The sequence below is a fragment of the Phaeoacremonium minimum genome (assembly GCF_000392275.1).
Source record: "Phaeoacremonium minimum UCRPA7 unplaced genomic scaffold PA7_03_scaffold_332, whole genome shotgun sequence".
In the NCBI taxonomy this organism is placed as follows: Eukaryota; Fungi; Ascomycota; class Sordariomycetes; order Togniniales; family Togniniaceae; genus Phaeoacremonium; species Phaeoacremonium minimum.
Genome location: NW_006921236.1, coordinates 26,065 through 46,149, shown reverse-complemented (window position 1 = coordinate 46,149; position 20,085 = coordinate 26,065). Strand labels below are relative to the sequence as shown.

At 49.6% G+C, this 20,085-nt stretch overlaps 2 protein-coding genes across 2 annotated transcripts; both read left to right on the top strand.

Annotated features, from left to right (window-relative positions):
* Window positions 1-768: 768 nt before the first annotated feature.
* On the top strand, window positions 769-1,397 carry UCRPA7_4339 (putative 4-hydroxy-2-oxovalerate aldolase protein; the record flags this gene model as incomplete). Its single annotated transcript, XM_007916891.1, has 4 exons — window positions 769-878; window positions 960-1,022; window positions 1,076-1,249; window positions 1,307-1,397. The coding sequence occupies 4 exons, from the start codon at window positions 769-771 to the stop codon at window positions 1,395-1,397; spliced, it is 438 nt and encodes a 145-aa protein (XP_007915082.1).
* A 17,510-nt stretch (window positions 1,398-18,907) lies between these two features.
* Window positions 18,908-19,736, top strand: UCRPA7_4338 (putative nucleoside-diphosphate-sugar epimerase protein; the record flags this gene model as incomplete). The annotated part of the gene is made up of 2 exons (XM_007916904.1): window positions 18,908-19,167; window positions 19,229-19,736. The coding sequence occupies 2 exons, from the start codon at window positions 18,908-18,910 to the stop codon at window positions 19,734-19,736; spliced, it is 768 nt and encodes a 255-aa protein (XP_007915095.1).
* Window positions 19,737-20,085: the final 349 nt, after the last annotated feature.

Genomic DNA, 20,085 nt, shown 5'->3' with positions numbered 1-20,085 from the left:
GAGTGACGAGGTACCACGAAATAGTGGTCGGTCATTGATTGTCAGGGCAGCCAAACAATTCAAAATTTTACTCCTTCACATTGCTGTAAAGCACCACAGCTGTTACGAATAGAGCGACATCTTTTAGAGAACAACAGTTTGAACAGCACCATTCGTGCCTGAAATTTTGACACACAATATCACGAATAGACCACCAGATCAAGTCATTCATCATGACGAATGCCATCGGCCAGCCGGAACAATTATCCCTCGCACGCGAGCTATGCAGGCCGAATCTCGTTAAGCGTCTAATGCTTGACAACAAACTCGCCCATTCATTTGGCATGCGCATTGCTTTCTCGACAGAGATGCCATTAGTCGCCAAACGTTCCGGCTACTCTGCCGTGCTTATGAATTTGGAGCACATGGCAATGAGCATAGAAACCATGAAAGATGTTGCTGTGTCTTGTCTAAACGTTGGGTACGCGAATATTTTTGATAGCAGTCCATAATTCTGACATCCCGGCTAGAATCACTCCAATGGTCGTTGTACCAACCTGCGCCCCAGAATGGATCAGTCGTTGTCTAGACTCAGGGGCACAAGCCATAATCGTGCCGCATGTCAATAACGTTGAACAGGCCAAAATGTGTGTTAATGCTTCGAAATTCCCACCATTGGTAAGAAATCTACGCTGAATATACCTCAGTAGTGTCGTGAGGCGATTAATAAATTCCCCAGGTGCTAATGTCGTGATTTAGGGCCACCGTTCCGTGACAATGGTACAGCCAATGACGCAATATACAACCCAGTTGTCGTATGCGACAATCGCTGAGGTAGTGAACGAGGAGGTTATGATCATGCCTATGATAGAGACAACCGACGGTGTCGAGAATGTTGAGTAAGTTGTTGGGCTCCAGGCAGTAATCCGACGGGTTTTCATGTCTGTCGGCTAGTTTGATGTCAGCTAATAGTGATACAGGGCCATTGCAGCTGTATCTGGCATCGACGCACTTTTGATTGGCTGTGCAGATCTGTGTATGGAGTAAGTTTCCATCTTGTACCTATCGTCACAAATTTGGGTCTGATCGCATCTAGGCTTGGAATTCCTGGACAATATGACTCTGAGCTCTTTCACTCAACTGTTGCGCGCATTGCCGCAGCCGCGGAGAAAGCCAGCCACAGTGACAGTCAAGTCTTTGTAGGACTTGGTGGTTTGGAGCCACGTCCTGACTTGTTAGAAACATTTGCGAAGCGCCATAACTCTATAAGGTGTGTATTTGCTAATGGTTGTTAAACGTATTCTGGAAAACTTCTAACTTGTACCAGGTTCGCCATGGCCGGACGGGATCTGGCACTCTTGCTGGCGGGCATGGCTAAACAAGCTGCCTCGATGAATGAAATATCGACAAGATTGTAGTGTATCTGAGTTGAACAGTCTTATATTTAATGGCAATATCTCTGAGGAGACATCATATCGTTCGCAATCATTCGGTATGCGCAGTTGAAAATAGAGTTTAGCAATCAGAAATTCGCTACTTATGCCATGTGGCACAGTTCAGGTCGAAAGACACGCGTTGCGTTGTATCTCTCTCTTTCCCTCATTTACACAAGCACACAGGTACCTGTGTCAATCTCTAGTCTTGGAAGAAAGGCAGCTTTAAGCAGATTTATTTTGTAATGTATTCGCCATGCCAGAATCACCGGATGCCAATTGCTAGCTGACTGCCTACATCTTCTCCTCTTTCCGTCCTTGCCCGGATATCTACAATGGCGGCTGCGAGTCTTGCAATGCCTTCCTGTAATTCAGGTTCTTCATGCCACGCCCAGCACAGCCGAATACATCTGGCAAATCCATGCTCAGTTTCCGCTCTCGTGATACTCGATGGATCGCCAGCAACTGTGAACATATGCCCGAACGCAATTCTAAGTGACTGTTCCCTTAAAGCAAAGGCAGCTACCGTTTTTGCAGTAGGTATATCTCGTGGAAGGCGTAAATATGTGAAGAAACCGCCAGCGACTGCTGTTGTTCCTTTTTCGCGCCTATTGATTTCAATCGTAACCCCCAATGGATAAAGGAGGTCATGTATTGCTGTCATCAGGACGTGGCAGCGCTTTCGATATGTGGGAATTAGTACATCTCGAATGTGGTTCTGCAAATATCCGGATCTCAGCATCTTATCTACAAATGTGGATGCAAGATGAGATGGCTGGCCACCTGAGCTTGACGATCCTCTATCGTTACTTACATCAGCATTACAACACGTCAAATTTGACTTTGAGGGCTCTCGTACTCACACTTCTGCCAAATGTGTTGCCAGGGTGGGCGTGCATTCTGCCCAGCCCACCCGTACACCTGGCCCTATCACTTTCGAGAACGATCCATTGCTCAGTGTGTTTCCAAATTCACTTTCCCCAGGTAAGGTCCGGTCAATATCGACCAATCGAGGGGGCACGTCAATCACATCGCTAGTCGTTGCGGACGGATCCTCAGGCCAAATGAGAAAATCATATACGTCGTCGGATATTATCAGTGCATCAAAGTTTCGCGCTAGTTTGACGAGATCTGACCGCACCTTAAATGGCAGTGTTTTGCCGCTTGGATTTGCAAAGGTTGGAACGATGTAGATGATGTATTTGTAGATCTTCGGATAATTAGGACCCGTTTTCATACGCGGAGCATCCGACTTCCCATCTTCACCGGCGAACTGAGAAACACCTTTTTCAGTCGAAACCAATTCTTGTCGAAGAAAGTCGAGATCCAACCCATCAGCATTGTTCTCTGGAACTCCGCATAATTTTCCCTGGAAGCCACTATCCTCGAAGATTGGACAAGCTAGGAAATAGGTCGGCTCAACCATATAGATTTTGCGCGTATAAGAGGGGTCTGTAAACTTCTGTAGGATATTTGCCAGATTGCCAGATGCTCCATTGGTCACGCATATTCTATCGTAAGTGACAGGTCCAGCATCAGGCCGATAAATTGTGGAAAGCCAATCGGCGATGCTCTCACGAAGCGGAGGATGTCCTACGTGTGGCCCGTAGACTAGGGCCGCTGCGGTCTCAGAGTTGGAAGTCAGTACTGACTGAGCGCCCTCTAGGAGCCCATCCGCAGCAAACAGCCTCGGTGATGGCCACCCAAGCTGTAGATTAATCAGAGGCTTCGAAAGTGGTACGTCCATGGCGACTATGCTGTCCCAAAACCGTGTGGGCGTAAACAAAAGCAAGCGCCGTAGTCCCAGCTCCTCGCAGCTAAAGGTAACCTTTCTATCAAACTCCTATCACATCAGTCATCCCACGTAAAGCACTATAAATGACAATTGTTCCACTAGTTGATGTATCGACGGACGGTAACCATGACCTTCAAGGATCACTTCGGGCTTTGGGCCTAGCGTCGGGGGCTAGGGATCAATCCGCGACCCACCCCGAAAGTTGATAAGAATAATACTATGCTACCCATCCAGTTCAGCCAGCCAAGACAATAGTCCCGAAATCGTTGAAGACATGGGTCAATACAAAGTGGGCCAGAATGGCCAGCATTGCCAACTCATCAAGCCAGCTTATCAAAACATTTTGACGTGAGCGAGGAACCACCCCAGTCCGCTCTCTATGTTCTCGATATACAAAGAAGATGGCGGTTCGAAGCAGGTAATAGGCTCGCCAGCAGGTCAATTTGGCGGCTATATAACTGCTACCATACTTCAAAGATGTAATTGATCTGAACCTCAATTCATTGTCTGGATATTATACCTAAAAGGGGAGGCCCGGATCGAAACCGCCGGGAAATCCTAGCGCCGCGTAGTCGTAATCACCAGAATCTATGTGAGAATAATCGGGCGTGAAGAAATGCGGTGTAACGGGCTGGAAGAGATCGCCTGTCATTGACGTACGCCAACTAGAAGACTGAATGTCTTCATCAATGCCATTAGCCCCGGGTGGCGCCTCAGTGTCCAACTTCGTAGCAGTCTCTTGGTCAGACATTGACGTAAATTCATCCGAGGTCATTTCTCTAATCATACGCAGAGTGTCTCTGTGCACAACAAGAGTCTCCAATGTTGGCAAGATGGATAACAAGGCATCAGCTGACTCTTGGCGCATCTTTCGTACCGATTTGCTCTGTCGAGCCAGCTCAGGATGTGAAAATAGTGGTATCTCACGGGCAAGGATGTCGAATGAGTCCCTTAAGGGTTTCGACAGCGGCCAGCGTTCTGCCAGAAGGGCCAATATAATGCTGCAAGCCCTCACAGCCTCGGATGCCTCGGGCGTCTCATAGGCTTCGGACCTCTGAGACTTTGGGGTAGCAAAGAAACAATACAGTAAAGCAACTCCACATTTGAACTGGGCAATGAGACCCAGCCAAAGTTCGCTTAACATGGTTTCTCTCTGGAATTTCCGGAATATCAAAATGGCTTGTATGCAAGACTTCACGGTCCAGTCTCCAGCCCCACCGGCGATATTGAGCTTGGTAGGCCTGTAGAGCATAGCCAGACTGTAGTTGTAGATCATGTGTAGCCACTCGCTACTCGTGTGCGAGCTTGAGGATATATCGGAGTATCTGTGACATAACGACTTCCATCGGTCCAGTTTATCTAAAACACGAAGTCGCCAATTGGACAGGCGATCCAATCTCTTGCCGAACTCGCGGTGCAGCGTCGTGTTGAGAATCTCGGACTGAATCTGGCGGCAATACACAACATGCAGAGCCACCGATACGCTGGTATGACAAGGTTGTCCTTGAGGGTCGTCCGGAAAGGCCGCCAGGCATTTCTGAGCTAGCTCAGACTCATCGATATTCGCATACATCTTGACAGTGATTTGATAGTCTGGAATAGAAAACGGCAGATCGAATATGGTCCCCACGGTCCGATCTAGCGCATATGCTGACCAAAATACTCGGCGGCGTATTTGGCTCTGCACTTTGGCAGCAACGTCGATAGGCGGCGGCTCGGCTTCAGCGAGGTGAAGTTGTGCCATGACGCAGTACCTCATTGTTGCAGAAGCAATCGATATTATCCTCTCCGTCGAGGGTGAGTACATGGCATGCAGGGCCAATAGAAGATAGGCTTGTATATGAAGTAGACGATCTGATTGAGCAAAGACATGAGAAAGATATCTTGTGACAGCCAGGCGATGATATGTCTGGTGACTATCATGTCCAGTGCTCAGCTGGCTGTCCTTTCCCACTAACAAACCAATCGAAAAGATCATATTTAGGAAGTAGCCGACCCAATGCTCCGTCGGCCTTTGAGACGGATTCCGCAACATGTCAAGCCTAAGGAAAGGATACCTAGTATGGACTTTATCATAGTAGATGTCAAAGAGTAGGCCCTCGGTGTTCAAATCAAGCTGCGGCTCTGATCTAGATTGCTGTCGCAAGTGAAGGTCTGTGTTCACCCCTGGTGAAGTGCAGGGACCAATTTCAACATCTTCGGAACGAGCAAAAGTGGCAAGGAGGCCAATGGCGGGCGCACTTCGTGAAAGGGGTGCTTGCGACTCTGACGCAACCGCGTGCGGTGGCCTCGATGACACGCCGTAGCCTTGATTTGGGCACTCGCGGTCAAGTTGTACACCTCCCTCCCGGTGATCATATGCGCGAGATTGCTCCTCTAAACGCGATAAGCGCTCTTCCACTGTGCCTGCGTCAGCCGGAGTGGCTACGGGCATAATCGGTGGCAGAAGAGGTCTGCTAAGCTGTCAACATCCATACCTGCCGGCTACGCACTCCATTGACTCACCTGGTGGGAGGCCAGTAGTCATATCGCGTTTGCGCATCTCGACACTCTTCGTCGGATCTCACACAATTAGCACAAGGCCGCTGATCATCGCATTTTTGCTACATCCGGTGTATCAGCTTCTCTCTATCGGCGCTGAGTGCGTTTGCATGCTTCTCTCACCTTTCTCCTACGACAGCGCGCGCAAGCCAGTGGTTTATGGCGTTTGGCAGGTGGTGTGTCCATGGCGGCATGTCGATCGCGCTGAAGACCGAAGTGCCTGTGCGGTCACACGCGCGCACGCTTCTCCAGACCAGAATGCTATACAAGATCTAGCAATCGGTGATTGCTAACTGCTGGAGTATAGGCCAAAGCCCATCTATATGGAGGTAAATTGTCTGCGTGATCGAGAGTTGTTGTTACTATATCATGCTTTGAACGGCGCCACAAAGTTTGGTCGAGTGGTTGAAGCTAATCTACAGTTAGAACAGAGAGCGTTCTCCACTGGGGCCATCGCCCAACCCTCCAGTGGCCCACATCCACGGTCGCCTGCTGCAGAATCTCAAGCAGACCTCGTTCCCGAGTATTCCCGTATTAGAGAGCGGCTGGTGCTGGCATCTTGCACTGCACACATCCGAACCATTTGCATACAGACAAGGGTTGAAGTGCCTACAACATTACCGCGTTGCATGAAATCATCGACAGGAGGGAAAGTTGTAGCAATGTCAAACGCCGTATTTTAGCAATCAGGAGTAATTGTAGTACTGCCGATGAAACGGCGTCATACTACTACTTGTTGTGTCCCCTGAGGCATCACCAAGCAAGGCATTTCTCGCCCTTGGTCTGACTGGATATCATGCGATGGTAATCGTTGGTAGGATAGAGATCACTTTGGCATTGTAGTCACGGATCGTAATGCTTCAGCAACTTGATATGTGATGATCTCACATGACGACCGAAGTTACTGAGGAAGTGCTCTATATTTTGAATGGATCCTCTTTAACAATTGAGTGTCTAAGAAGATGCTCCAGATCGATGCTGCCTTACTGCCGCCAGCCGCCTTCTTGCGTCACGTTTGAGTAGATTCCTTGCCGTTGCCGCACGTGTCCAGAGCATGCGCCAAGTTGCTGCATCATAGTACATGGGAGGCTCTCTAGTGACATCGAATGGTGCATCTGCTAAGAATGACGGGATCACATCTGGTTGGACATCGTGCTCCCAATCCCATAGCAATTTGACTGTGAAGGTCTGGAGCTTCAAGTTGCCGAAAGGGTAAAGCGGGCGAAACCAGGCAGGTTTCGGCATGGGAAACCGGGCATATACTGGGTAAGCCCAAACCCGCAGTTCCTTTAGTCGAGGAAGGAAGTTGAGAGCGTTCTGCCATAGCGAAGTCCACTCGCTCAGGGCGGAGACCAGATTCCGATTGTCTGGATTCTCCGGTTCCTCGCCATTGTAGCTACGAGATATGGAGTCAGTAATTGCCTTATAGAAACAGTGAAAAGAGTAAGGAAATGCTTCCACGAATATGTTTCCGGAGTACATTTTTGAATTGGGTTTGTGTATTTGTTTCCGAGACTCAGAAAAGGGCCACAAAGGGTGAAAATGGACTCCGGAGGTTGCTTACCAGTAAGCTTCGGTAGGAGCTCGCCATATTATGTGTATACTCCGGATTTGGGCCAACAAGTCTGGAGACGTCGTTTCGAGAAAGCGACGCATGGCGCCAGTGCCAATGAAAGAGAATGTTATGCTTTCGTATAGCGATTGCTGGGCTTCGGCAGCCATGCGTCGACATGTTAGCATGGGGCCGAGGAAAGGGCTGAAGAAGAAAGCGGGTGATCGAGCAGGCAACGCCTGGACCAGCTTTCCATCGTCTTCTAAGCTCTCCTCCAGCTGTCGTCGGAGCCTCTCGGAAGGTGGGACTTGAGGGATTTCCGGCTGCTCCTCGCAACGGAAGTGGTTGCACCAGTCGGAAAACAGGCGGATGACCCAGTCATCTGTCGTCTCACCTGGTTCATCGAGAAGCTCTTCATAGGCCGCATCGATATCGCCGGGATCATCCACAATCTGATCTTGGCAGCGGCGGGCCACCTCGTCGTCACGAGGGTCTTTGGCGTCAGGATCGGTGATGCAAGTGGCATGGCTGAGCTCGGACAAGCGCGAGTTACCGGCTTTGAAAATGTGCTGGGTACTGCCAGCACTGAGCCACAGTTGTGAGTATATGTTCTGACGGACTTCGAGTGGCAGTTTGTGGAAGAACGGCGATTGAGTCTGGTCATGGACCCGCTCGTGACTTGCATCGCTGCCGATATCCAGAGAATCTAGCTGCAAGCCCGAGAGCTGGGTTTCGCCGCTGTGGCGGATGGGTTCAGCGTGTCGTCGCAGCACTTTCTCATCTAATTCCAATGGTGCCCGGGACAACATTGTGAGTCCATGGATGGTACTCGGGGCTAAATTCGGCAGCTTTTTGTCGTCGTCGTCATTCAAGGTAGCCAAGATGATGCAACGGGATTGGCTATGGCTTGATTAGAGGCTGAAACGTCTTGCCTGCCACATTATATCACATTACCAGCTTGAAGCAGGCACCTGGAATTGGACCTTGTATTGGATTGGATTGAGCAACTTGCAGGGAGACTGGCGGCTGACTGCTTGACTGGAGCCTTGGAGGAGAAGCTGTCCGACCTGATGGAATCCAATCACGCGGGAGAGAGAGGGGGAGGATAGGTGACCAAGAAAGTAAAAGAATGAAGAGTGAAGAATGCCGGTGTCAGACTGGTCAGGCTTTGAAGTGACTATCTACGAGGACGAGTACAGTGCGAGGCTGTAGATGGCTGTTTACGTTCGTTCCGAGGATCTTGTGGTGTGGTGTGGTGTGGTGTGGTCTGATCTGACCTGATGAAGGCTTAATATACTGTATGAGTCTCGGTATGATATGCGTGCATGTGTGGATGTGTGGATGTGTGGATGTGAGAGTGCCTTTCTCCGACGAATCTGTGGAAGGTGGCTGTCCTTGAAGTGGGCAACGAAGGAGGGAACACGATAATCAGAGACAGCAATGAATGAAATGAGGCAAAGTTCGGTCAGGTCTGGGATACTCAGACTCAGGTACTTGCACTGCTAACTTGGCGTATGGCGGGGTATGTACATGTACAGTACATGTACAGTACCTAGGCACCTGTATTACTGCCTGGCTACCTACCTAGGTACGTACGTACAGTACGTAAGGCATTTTCAACTCTAATTACTTAAGTACATGTACCTACCTATCTAGGTAGCCCCTCTACTCTACATTCAGAGTCGGGAGTATTTCATGGAACTGCAATCTGCACCGTTGGCATCAGCTTCCCGCATTCTTCCCGAGTTTATCCTATCCCAAGCAGGAAACCCCAAGCTTGTTTGACCATCATTGTTCGGCGTCATTGTAAGTCTTGCCTGGTGCTTCTACCTATCTTATCTTCAGTCAACGAAGACAGGTGCCTGGGACGACGGTGACGAGTTCCGCCGGTCAGCCAAGTCATTCAGTAGTAAGTGGCTGCCCAGAGCGAGCGGAGGGGACCCCAGCGCCAGGCTGCTGCTGTTTCAGGTTGGATCAAGGAACTGGAACAGATTCTGTGGATTCAATGATCTTCATCTACCTGAAGTATGAACGAGGATGAGAGTGGACAGCAATTGCCATCAACAACATCACCTTGACTTGAGCAGAAACATCCGCCATAGACTTCTCTTGATCTTTGTTCTCTTGTATCGATCCTCAAGCTGCATTGGGTAAGCTGCGTTTCGAGACATACCGGCACACTCACGTCTACGCCCCGTGTCGACCAAAAGTATCCCGCTTCAGATCGTTGTTTTATTCCACGTGTTGTGGTGGTGGTGGTGGTGGTGGTGATGATGATGGCGGCAGCTTTACACGACAGCAGCAGTCACAACTCCAACGGCCGCCGTCGCCATGCCTTTTTAGATGTCAGGGGAAGGCTTCGCAAGATATCGGGCATGAGCACCGTCGATGATGCTGACGCCCACGCCCACGCCCACGCCCACGGCCACGGCGCCGGTCAAAGTCTCCAAGCCGCTGTACCTACGGAAAGCAAGCCCACCGAACACAGCCACTTCGGCAGTCTTGAGGATGCTCACATCACGTCTGCACAAGCGTGGACACGGCGCAACATGAACATGGAGGACACGGCAAGCAATCAGCCTCAATCGCCCCTCTTCACTCGGCTGCCTCTCGAAATTCGCAGAATCATCTATGCCGATATCTGGCGAGCCCACCTCGGCCCTGATACTCGCATCCACATTTATGCAGCTCCCCGCGCCGCCGGCCTGACGCATGCCCCCTGTGTTTGCGTCGGCGCCGACGACAATTTAGAGACCACTCCCGACGACGATGACCCCATCAATAGCAACCCATGGCCTGCCTGGAGAGGCGCCAAACAGCCTCCCGAGTGGTTCTGGCACGCCTGGTCTCTTCGACTGAGATGGGGCCGCCATTGGCGATGCCAGGAGAACGTCATGCTCCAATGGGGTTCGAGTGGAGGTGATGCTGACCAAGGCGTGTGCAGCGACAATCGACCAGGCCGAGGCGGCGAGAAGACGCCATACCTGAACGTTTTCTTAACATGCAAATTCATGTCAGTCCTTCTCTCGCACATCGAACCACCATTCTAAGCTGCACCTACCCTCGCTTCCCGCTACTATTGTGTGTCCTTCTGTTGCATATATCCTCGCTGTTCCAAGTCTTTGTTGCGGTTGGTTATCACGGTATGCTTACACGAACAATAGGTATGCTGAGTCGATAGAATCGCTCTTCGAAATCGCTACACTTGTTTTCACCGCTTCAGAAGATGCCTTTCGCTTCTTTGTCCAGCAACCCCACCCCTATTTATCAAGCATTCGGCGGCTTGACTTCTGCTTTAGCCACCACAAAGACCATCTGTTTCTGCACCGAATCGCCTCCAAGCATCCACAACTGTCTTGTTGCCAGACGGTTCCGATTGGCTGGGACATATGGGCCCCGTTGATGACCTGCGTCAAGGAAACCCTTCCAGACCTTCAGACGCTGAACATTCATCTTGCTCACCAGGCACACAGCCGCGAAGAGAAATTTTTGAGACTACTCGACACATGGGATACAGCTGGTGTATTTAAAGTTCAAAGGAAGGCTCGTGGCACTCGGCACATTCTGATAAATAGACGAACCTGATTGAACTCAGAAGACATGCAACGGACTTGACCGCCTTGGGTAAACAGAACGATCTGCACTACACTTTCGGTGCCTCAACTAATCGCTCGTCATCACAATCCAAGATAACGGTTATGATATGCGACCTTCAGCATCATCTACTCGACAGATCTTCTGATCTCTCTAGCCTCGGTCAATATTTGATAATCCTCAAAGTAATCTATCATGGAGCGGTGCCTAGGTTTGATCAGTCATGATGCAATCAGTCATAGGACAAGTGAGATAATGAGATTCTCAGTGCCAAACACGTGCATATGGTATCCTCGTAATCGGCACAACTCCTCGATATTTATAAACAGTTCCTTGCAATCGAACAGCTATGCTCGGCTTTCTTCGTGAATATGTGCAACCAGGTAACATTGATCATTTCCGGGGTGCTCTATCAACTGTAAATTACAGACCCTTTTGACCATTTCGAACGAGCCCTTATTCTCTCTCCGTAAACATAGAATACAAAAGGAACCGGAATGAGCAAAGCCGCGAAGCCACCAGTAATGCTAGAACCCGGCCCAACGCCAATGTTATGGTACATAGGTCCCACAACAAGTGGGAAGGCTGCGGCAAAGCAGGACCGCAAAAAGGTGTTTGCCGCCACAGCAGAAGCAGCATATTGTTGAAACGTATCTACTAAATAGTTCAGCGCGGCTTGGAAAATACAATAGAAGCCTATACCAGCGAAGAAAAGGCCGATGCAGGGGATAATCCAGTGGAAGTTGGGCTCAGATGTCCAACCTGTCAGGAACTGCCCACCGCTGAAGAGAAGAGAGCCCAGCATCATCGGCGGCAGGCGTTTCTCTGGCACTGCCCGGTTGCCGGCGGCATGATACGCCTTATTGTAGAGAATCTGGTTGTAGACATTGATACCCGCACCAAGGAGAGCACCAATGAGTATGCATAGAAATGGCAACTCTGATACAAGGAGATTCCAGCCTCTTATTTCGCCGAAGATAATAGGAATAGCCCCAAGCTGCATGTACAAGATACCGTAACAAAAACTTGCATAGAGAGCCACTAAGAAGCAGATAGGTGTGCATAGTAGCTGGATCGGCCGAACGAGGAATTTCTTGGCAAGTTCGAGAACACTAACATCCCATTCCTCATGCCGACTATGCAACGCCCAGTTTCCTGACTCATGGCGGAGACGGCGAGCTTTGTATACGAGCAGTTTCGGTGGATAAGACTCATCTACGAAGATGACGGCGAAGAGGAGGATGAAGGCCTGGAGAATGCCAGTTAGGTATTCCGTCCAACGCCACCCCAGTGAAGGCTGCTCTACTACTGCTGCTGACACGATTGGGCCTAAGCCATTGATGTTAGAACAAGGAACTTTGCTTTGCCGAAGCGAAGAATCTGAACTCACCCAATACCGGCCCGCTTACAACAGCCATCGCATAACCAGCCATCGCTATCCCTCTCCACGCCGGGGAATAGAGGTCGCCAAGGACACCGCCGGTGTTTGTGACAGGTGCAGACGCGAAAAATGCCCCCCAAAAACGACTAAGCATTAGACTCTGAAAGTCTTTGGCAGTGGCGCTCGCAAAGCTGAAACAGATGGCCACGAACATAGGAGCAAGGACTGCCGGTCGCCGGCCATATACCTCACTCAGTGGTGCCCAAAGCAAAGGGCCGACACCAAAGCCAAGGAGAAAGAGCGTCGTACCCAGAGTAGCCACTTGAGTGCTGACATTGAAATGTTCTGCAATCTGGGCGTTACCAGCTGAGTAGGCGGCAGAAGCCCAGGTCGCCGTCATGGTGACAAGGCCGTAGAGTAAGGTGGTACTAGCTTTCTTCGATGTAGGCCAGTTCATCGGGCGATACGGGTCGTTCGGCCCATCAAAGTCTACCCAATGTTCTTGGGTGGTTTTCTGATGTGTAAGGGGGTGTGAGAAGTCGGGGATAGGACGGGACCGAATGCGCGAGATGAAGGTCTCTCGCCTCGACACGGTCCTAGAAAGATGTATTGAGCTGCTTGCTGTAGTCGGTGGCCGTGTACGGCTTCGGCTGGTGCTTGCGCCGGTGCCGGTGCCGGTGCGCGACGCAGTCGGCCGCATGTCACGGATCGTGGGCCGATGTCCATCATTGTCTTCCTCGGGCTTCTCGTTACTATCCTCATCGGGCACGCTGCTTGAGGTGCCGCTTTCTTCATCGTCGATGCCGAACTGATGAGAGCGTGCGCCGGAGCGGGGTCGCGGAAATGCCTCGTCTGAGTCTACGGTTGGAGGATCTGCCATCCTGCTCGAGGAAGAGACAGGAATTCCTTCCGACCCAGTCCGTGTCGCGTCAGGCCGCGTGCCAAGCTTCGAGTTTCGTGAGACCCACGTTGTGTTGCTCTCGTATGCTGCGTTGTGTAGCCGAGAACTGATCGCGACTGGCGTAATTGATCATCTCGCAAATGCACTAGCTAGTTCATCGTCTTTGCCGCTAGATCCAAAAACGTCATTGTGCCTCTCCACTATCTCGTCGAGTTGTAATCGCCCGACCTAATGATGAGTCGGAAATGCGGGAATAGCAGGGGTTTGAACGCCTTGCCAGAACCCGCCCCAATCACAGCGAGATGCCACTAGCCAATTGCCCATCTGTTGTAGACATTAATTAGACCTAGGGTGTTCATCTACTAATCATTGCACATACCCCTGAAACATGGGCCGTGTATAGTGGCGGTATGATTTGAAACAAGACTTGACCGTCGTGATATACCCTCTTTGGGACGCAGGAGCGCTGAAAATGGTCAATCATGCAAACTCCCGTTTGTTTAAAGGGGCCAAATTTCCATCGAACGCGAGAATCGCTACGAAGCTAAGTCACACTTCATCTTAATAAGACTATTTAATAAAATATCAACAACATCAATTACCAACCTAAAACATAATAACCCTCATCACGAGCTTCTTATGAACATATATCTCCAAAATTTGCATCTACGCCAAACTATACAGGTCGCTACTCTACATCGACCCCAGTGAGCTCGATATTCAACTGCCACAGACAATCCTCTCCCTCTTTGTTGTAACAATCTGGTCCGTGACCATCACTAGCCGATGTGAATTGATCACCTGTGTCCAGAGAGGCGACCGAACACGCACTCAAGTACTTCCCTCCCTTTCCTTCCCAGACAGGGGAAACGGCGGCCCAAACTGTAGTTGCTGCCCCTTGGTCTGCCGTTTCCATTGCCTTCACCGTATCCGGCTCCTTCTTCCATCTTTCAATATCTTCGGGCGCGGCATATTTTGTAAGCCCCGTCCAAATACTCCCTGGCATGAGACAAACAGAGTGTACCCCACGAGGCCCGTAGACACGATCCAAGTAATGAGACATCCAGTTTTGGGCAGTCTTGCTCTGGCCGTAAGCTATGAACCATTGATACTCACCTTCCAAATTGTAATTGTCCCAGTGAATGGAGCTGTACCGATGGGAAGATGAAGAGACGACAACAACGCGCGAATTGAACTCCGGCGTACTGCTGGTGATCAGTGTGGGGAGGAGCATCCCAGTCAAAATGAAGTGTGCCAGATGATTAACAGCAAAGTGTTTCTCATAGCCATCTACTGTCTTGGTTTCTGGACAACCCATTATGCCTGGTCTAAGTCAGCTCATGACTCTCAAGAGCCTCTGTATGCGGCAACAAGTAGGGTCTCCCCTACCAGCATTGTTGATCAGTATATTCAGCTTGTTAGATTTATTCAGAAAATCTTGGGCTGCTTGTCTGACATTCGCGAAAGCATCCATGTCCATCACGATATAGTCTAATTTCCCTGTACCCTCGGATGACTTGGAGAGCTCAGACAGTGCCAACTGGGCTTTCTCTTCGGTTCTTGCTGTGATAAAAACATCCGCGCCGGTCGCATGCATGGCCTTGGCCGTTTCAAAACCAATGCCTGTATTGCCCCCAGTGATGAGGACAACTTTTCCGGGCCATTTGTTGACGACTCCATTGTCACGAATAATTTGAAGTGCTGTCGGGCGAGCATCCCCTGGCCCATTAGGGTTGGCATACGCATCAGTATAAGAGTTCTGGTGTGCCATTGCGTCTGCCTTAGTAATTAGCGATACTGAGAATAGAATAGGTAGCTTTTGAAGTGGTGCAATGACACTTTTTCTTTCATCTTGCATTGCTTCGCGGGGATTCACCCCTTTTATGCCTTCTCGGGTCAAAAAAAAAGCCCTTGGCCTTTCCTTGAGTCTCAAACCACAATCCGCAACCTGATGCGCCGCAAATTACTAATTGCAGAAACAAATCTTGTCACTGACAACCGAAATCAAGAGGTTCGAGTCTGGCCATATCGAGTCGGGACGTCTTTTGCAGGTATGGTTAGCAATCGGAGCGGAAGAAGCGGGGTGGAGGAGCGGCTAAGGTGACGATGTCCGCTCCGGCCTAAAGCGCTCGAGAAAAAGGCTAGCAAAGTAGATTCTAAGACAACTAGTTCATTGAGTTTCCAATCCTATGATAGTAAGCGTACTAGCTCTAGATCTTAACGGCTCAGCTATATCCGAACTCCGTTGATGCGGCACCTCATGAGGTCATAGTGGGCTGAGAGTCATATGGATGGGTTATTTCGCTCTTAGGCTTACCGTATGCCAGAGAAACCCCTTATAATGTCCTGGATCTTGTTCTATCTGAAAATTGAGGGGTATTGAAGCAGTGGTGGCTCATCTGGAGGGGATATCAGGGGATATCAGAAGCATATACAGGATCTGAACTAACTGAATAACTACATTGACACACTAATTTCAAACAAAATATAATCCCGCCTCGAGCCCATGGCAGGCTCGGTTTCATAATCCAGTTCATTTTCAAGCTTCATGTTCATAAAGAGAAAGGTGACCCATATTTCAACTACTGCTCGAGTCCCACCAATCTCCTTAGCAAGAGAACCACTTAAGGTGAATCTGGTGAGTGAAGGCAACAGTGGCATCGTCATCGGTGATCTGACCAGATGCAGAGCCATCCGAGCTGGTGAGTGCCACCCTATTGTTGATGTTCAATATCGCTGAACCTCCGCAAGGTGACCTCACATAGCTCGCTGTCGGGACCTGGTCCGTCTTGGTATACACCTGGCCACTAGCCCAGACACCTCCGCCAGAGATAGAGGTTCTCGTCGTCGAAGTGGCTGCAGCATCCTGACTAAAATAGTAGCTGGAGAAGAAAGTTCCAGTCACACCAGGATCGAGCTGGGCGAATCCGTGATAGGTGCTGTCAATGACAGCAAAGCTGAAGCCTCCAGGATACTTGAGATTTAGGTGTAATTGGCAATTCTTGGTGTGATCTGTTACAGATGTCCCGGGACCAATATACGTTTGAAATGCATCAAAGCCGAAAGTCACGTACTATTCAGACATTGGTCAGATAATTATCCCCGACTTTCTTTGAAGAGACTCCGAGGCTCACAGTTCTGTCGGGACTAAGATTGGTTGAAACAGTCCCCTGAGGACACCCGTTGCCAGAGGTGCTGACGCTGCCTATGGAAATTGCATTCTTATCTTGGGCCAGTGCAAAGGCCGGAATGAGTAAAGCAATGAATGATCGCATGTCTCCACTGGGAATTTCATATGATTGCACGTACAATGGCAATCGGACAAGGCTAGACAGATGTGCTCAAGATAGGCAAGAGGTGATGAAAGGCTAATGATGGTCATGTTTCTGCGGGGAGTATGCTTAAATAACTAGATGGAGCTTCGAGAGTTTGGTGATCAATGGCGTGTTTTGGTCTCATCGTGGCTTGACGAAGCCTCGTACTTTGAGATAATGTCTATTGGAATTGGAGTCGACAGATCCGGACTGCGGATGTCCACTGGGTGGCAGAAGGCGGATAAAGTAGAGCATCTTAACTCATTGGTGCACTTGGACATGTTTCTGCCAAAACCGGGTAAGGTGCCCAGCACCGTAAATGGGTTGCTGAAATTTTAAATGAAATATATATTGCGCACTTCTCATAATCACTATACTGGGCCAGTCAATTTCTCCAGATGCAAAACTTAGCTGCTCCTCAGTGATTGACAATCATTGGGGTTCCAGAATCTCCAGCTCGAAGCGATATATGTTTCTATTATTAGAACTGGTCTAGATGTAGTCTTGACACTGCTCCGGGTGACCTTATTAAGACGCGCGGTGGCTCCTAGTGCTATACCACTCACATTATTAGCACTGTCCCCAAGTTTCTAGCCTTTGAGCCCATAGGGATTGTTGTTTAGCAGAGTCTGCCTTGGTCCGGAGCATGGCTGATGCACCTACATCCGAAATTCCAACGCAGTCCAAGCTAGGATCGATACTGGGTAAAAGACGAGGCAGGAGGCACTAGTGGGGAAAGGGGCTAGGGGTTATCCATATAATGACTCAAACACTTTGCTAAAAGAATGCAGAGTTTAGGGCATTTTATTACATCACTTTGTTACAAATCCAGATTATTAGATAGAGTTTTGCATATATTCAAGCCATATTGTAAGTAGCCAGGGCTGGCTCATTGTCCTGTTAGCCGGAGACATGGTCGATTGCTGCAACTGTTGGCTATATTTTGTGATTTCGAAGCAAGCATTGTTTTGATTGAGTCAATCTCAGGTAAGTCATCGCTTTCCCCCATGACTATTTGACATTCTATTTAATCGTACGGGAGATACGTATATGAGCTGTAACTGGTTTCCTTACCGCCGCTGCAGACTCACTCTAGGCCTGACCTACTAAAGTAGCCAGATCTTAATTTCCATACCGGTTCAGAATCCTTCCTACAGTTACGTCTTAAAATTATATAGCCTAGAGGAAATTCCAAGTCCTAAACCAAATAGGTCGAGATATTTTAGGATGCCATGGGATAGAAAGTACGTCGATGATTTAAAGCTCAGTCCTTCCTCATAAGCACTCACAATTAGACTACACACTCGGACGGCAGGCGGTATTTACCACGATGTTCTTGAGTCTATGGCCTGGCGTCAAGTCATGGGCAAATCCGCAAGGCCCGACGTGGACCCAGTCATGCGCTTATCCTTTTTCGAAGACTTGAGGTTCCATTTGCGGCACGATTTCAGCCGGTACCTGTAGGTTGTGCTGGAGAGAGCTATGAGACAGCGCAATACTCCAAACATTCTCAGAATGCCACGCGTACCGAGCATATTCTGCAATCCCCCGGCGTTATATGTCGATGTTGCCCAGGCGCTGACGAACTGACCGACCTCGATCTCATTGCCTTGGCTACTCTGGTAGTCGGGAAGTCAAACAATGATGGTGAAATATTATCAACCGCCCTGCACATGAAATACGGCCATACCGTAGACGGCTGGTTAAGGCCCTCTCACTGGGTCCTGCTGCCAACCAGCTTGCCAAGTCTAAGCCGGCAAAGCGCAAGCGGATGACAAAGCTTGAGTGCCTTGCACAGGACGCCGCCTTTTATGGATCAGAGGTGCCCGATAGTGTTAAGAGTAGTGCCAAAGAGAGGCTGTCGCCGGCATCTAAACGTGCACGGGATGCTGCCGAAGACGATAAGGAAGGTCAGATGTCTAGTAAAGGCATCACAACTCGGAGGCATTCATTGAATTTGTTAGTTCTGTGTATTTAGATCTGCATCAAGGGGTATACTTCTATACTTGCTGCTTTTACCATAAGGCATTAAAAACTCTTTCCCCTCAATTTCTTCACCAACTTCGAAGCCACAGGCTCTCATGTACTGAACGAGGTACATATAGACAAGAAAACTGCGTGAATTAAGTAGCAGCATTAGTTCATAGTAGTTGTCGGGCCCAAAGAAGTGGCCGCAAGGCCAGCGGAAGCGGAGTAAGAAACCCCGGAGCAAACCAGTGGTCACCGGAATTCCGGCGGCCGGGACAGTGACAGATCGCGGCCGCGTCGCCCGCTCGATCTGCACGGACTCATCGGCTTTGAATGTTAAACCTCTTCTGGCCTGAGTCGCGTCAAACTTTTTCTTGCATTTCATTTTATCTGATTCCGCATCCTGCAACATTTGTCATAGTAGCAGCACCTGCTGTTGTCCCTACACAATGCATATTATTTTGACTGGCGCCACAGGGCTGGTCGGGTCGGCTGTCCTTGATGCCCTAATCAAGAACAAGGCAGTGACCCAGATAAGCATCATTAGTCGGCGGCCTGTGAAGATGGCCGATGACGCACGCGACAGCCGAATTAGAGTGATAATCCACAAAGACTTCGAAAAGTACGACGAAGAACTTCTATCCCAGCTCAAAAACGCAAAAGGTTGTGTCTGGGCGTTGGGTATTAGTCAAAACCTGGTAGGAAAGGAGTAAGTAAAAGCTCTGGAACGTCGACGCGTTTGAGTTAGCTCTAACAGCACTACTACACAGGGAATACGTCAAAATCACAAAAGACTACGCGCTAGCGGCAGCGCGTGCTTTCCAGAACCTGCCCCCAGAGAATGAGCCATTCAATTTTGTTTACGTCTCTGGAGGCGGTACCACCCTCAAGCCAGGACGGTTCACGCCTCTCTTCGCGCGTGTCAAGGGTGAGACTGAGCTCGCTTTATCGGAGATGCGAACAGCAAATCCGTTGTTTCACGCGATGTCAATGCGTCCTTATTTCATCGACTACATCGCGCACGATGCCATCAAACCGTATATCCCCAACCAAGGTCTTATTCGGTCGACAGCCATGGCAGCCATTGGTCCTATCATTCGGGCTGGAGTCAAGAGTCAGTGGAGTCCTACGATTCCCCTGGGTCAGTTTCTTGTAGAACTGGCGGCTGGCGGGTACCGAAATCAATTACAAGGCGATGGAATTGAGAAGCTCGCTGAATTCGCCATCATTGACAACCTTGCATTTCGGAGACTGGTGGGCCTAGACAAGCATGCATGATGCATTGGAGTAGGGAATATGGATGGACTATGCGAGACTGTAACATGGTTGACCAAACTGCACTTTCACTTAATTAATGCTTCCTATGCCCCTGAACCTATTTTATATGGAGTTTCAGCCAATGTTAAGAGATGAAACACACGCTCATGATGTAATTATTCGAAAAACTTGAGACTCCAACCAACATCGGTATTGGCTCCGGGGACGTTGGCGCGCTGGTAGGTAATACTTCCCCACCACATGAAGGTTCCTGTATACCAGAACCTATTACCCCAGCTGTACTCGGTGCCCTTTGGGACCGCATGGAACATTAATGGGAATTTTGAGCCCGACGGGGGACTGGTATTGA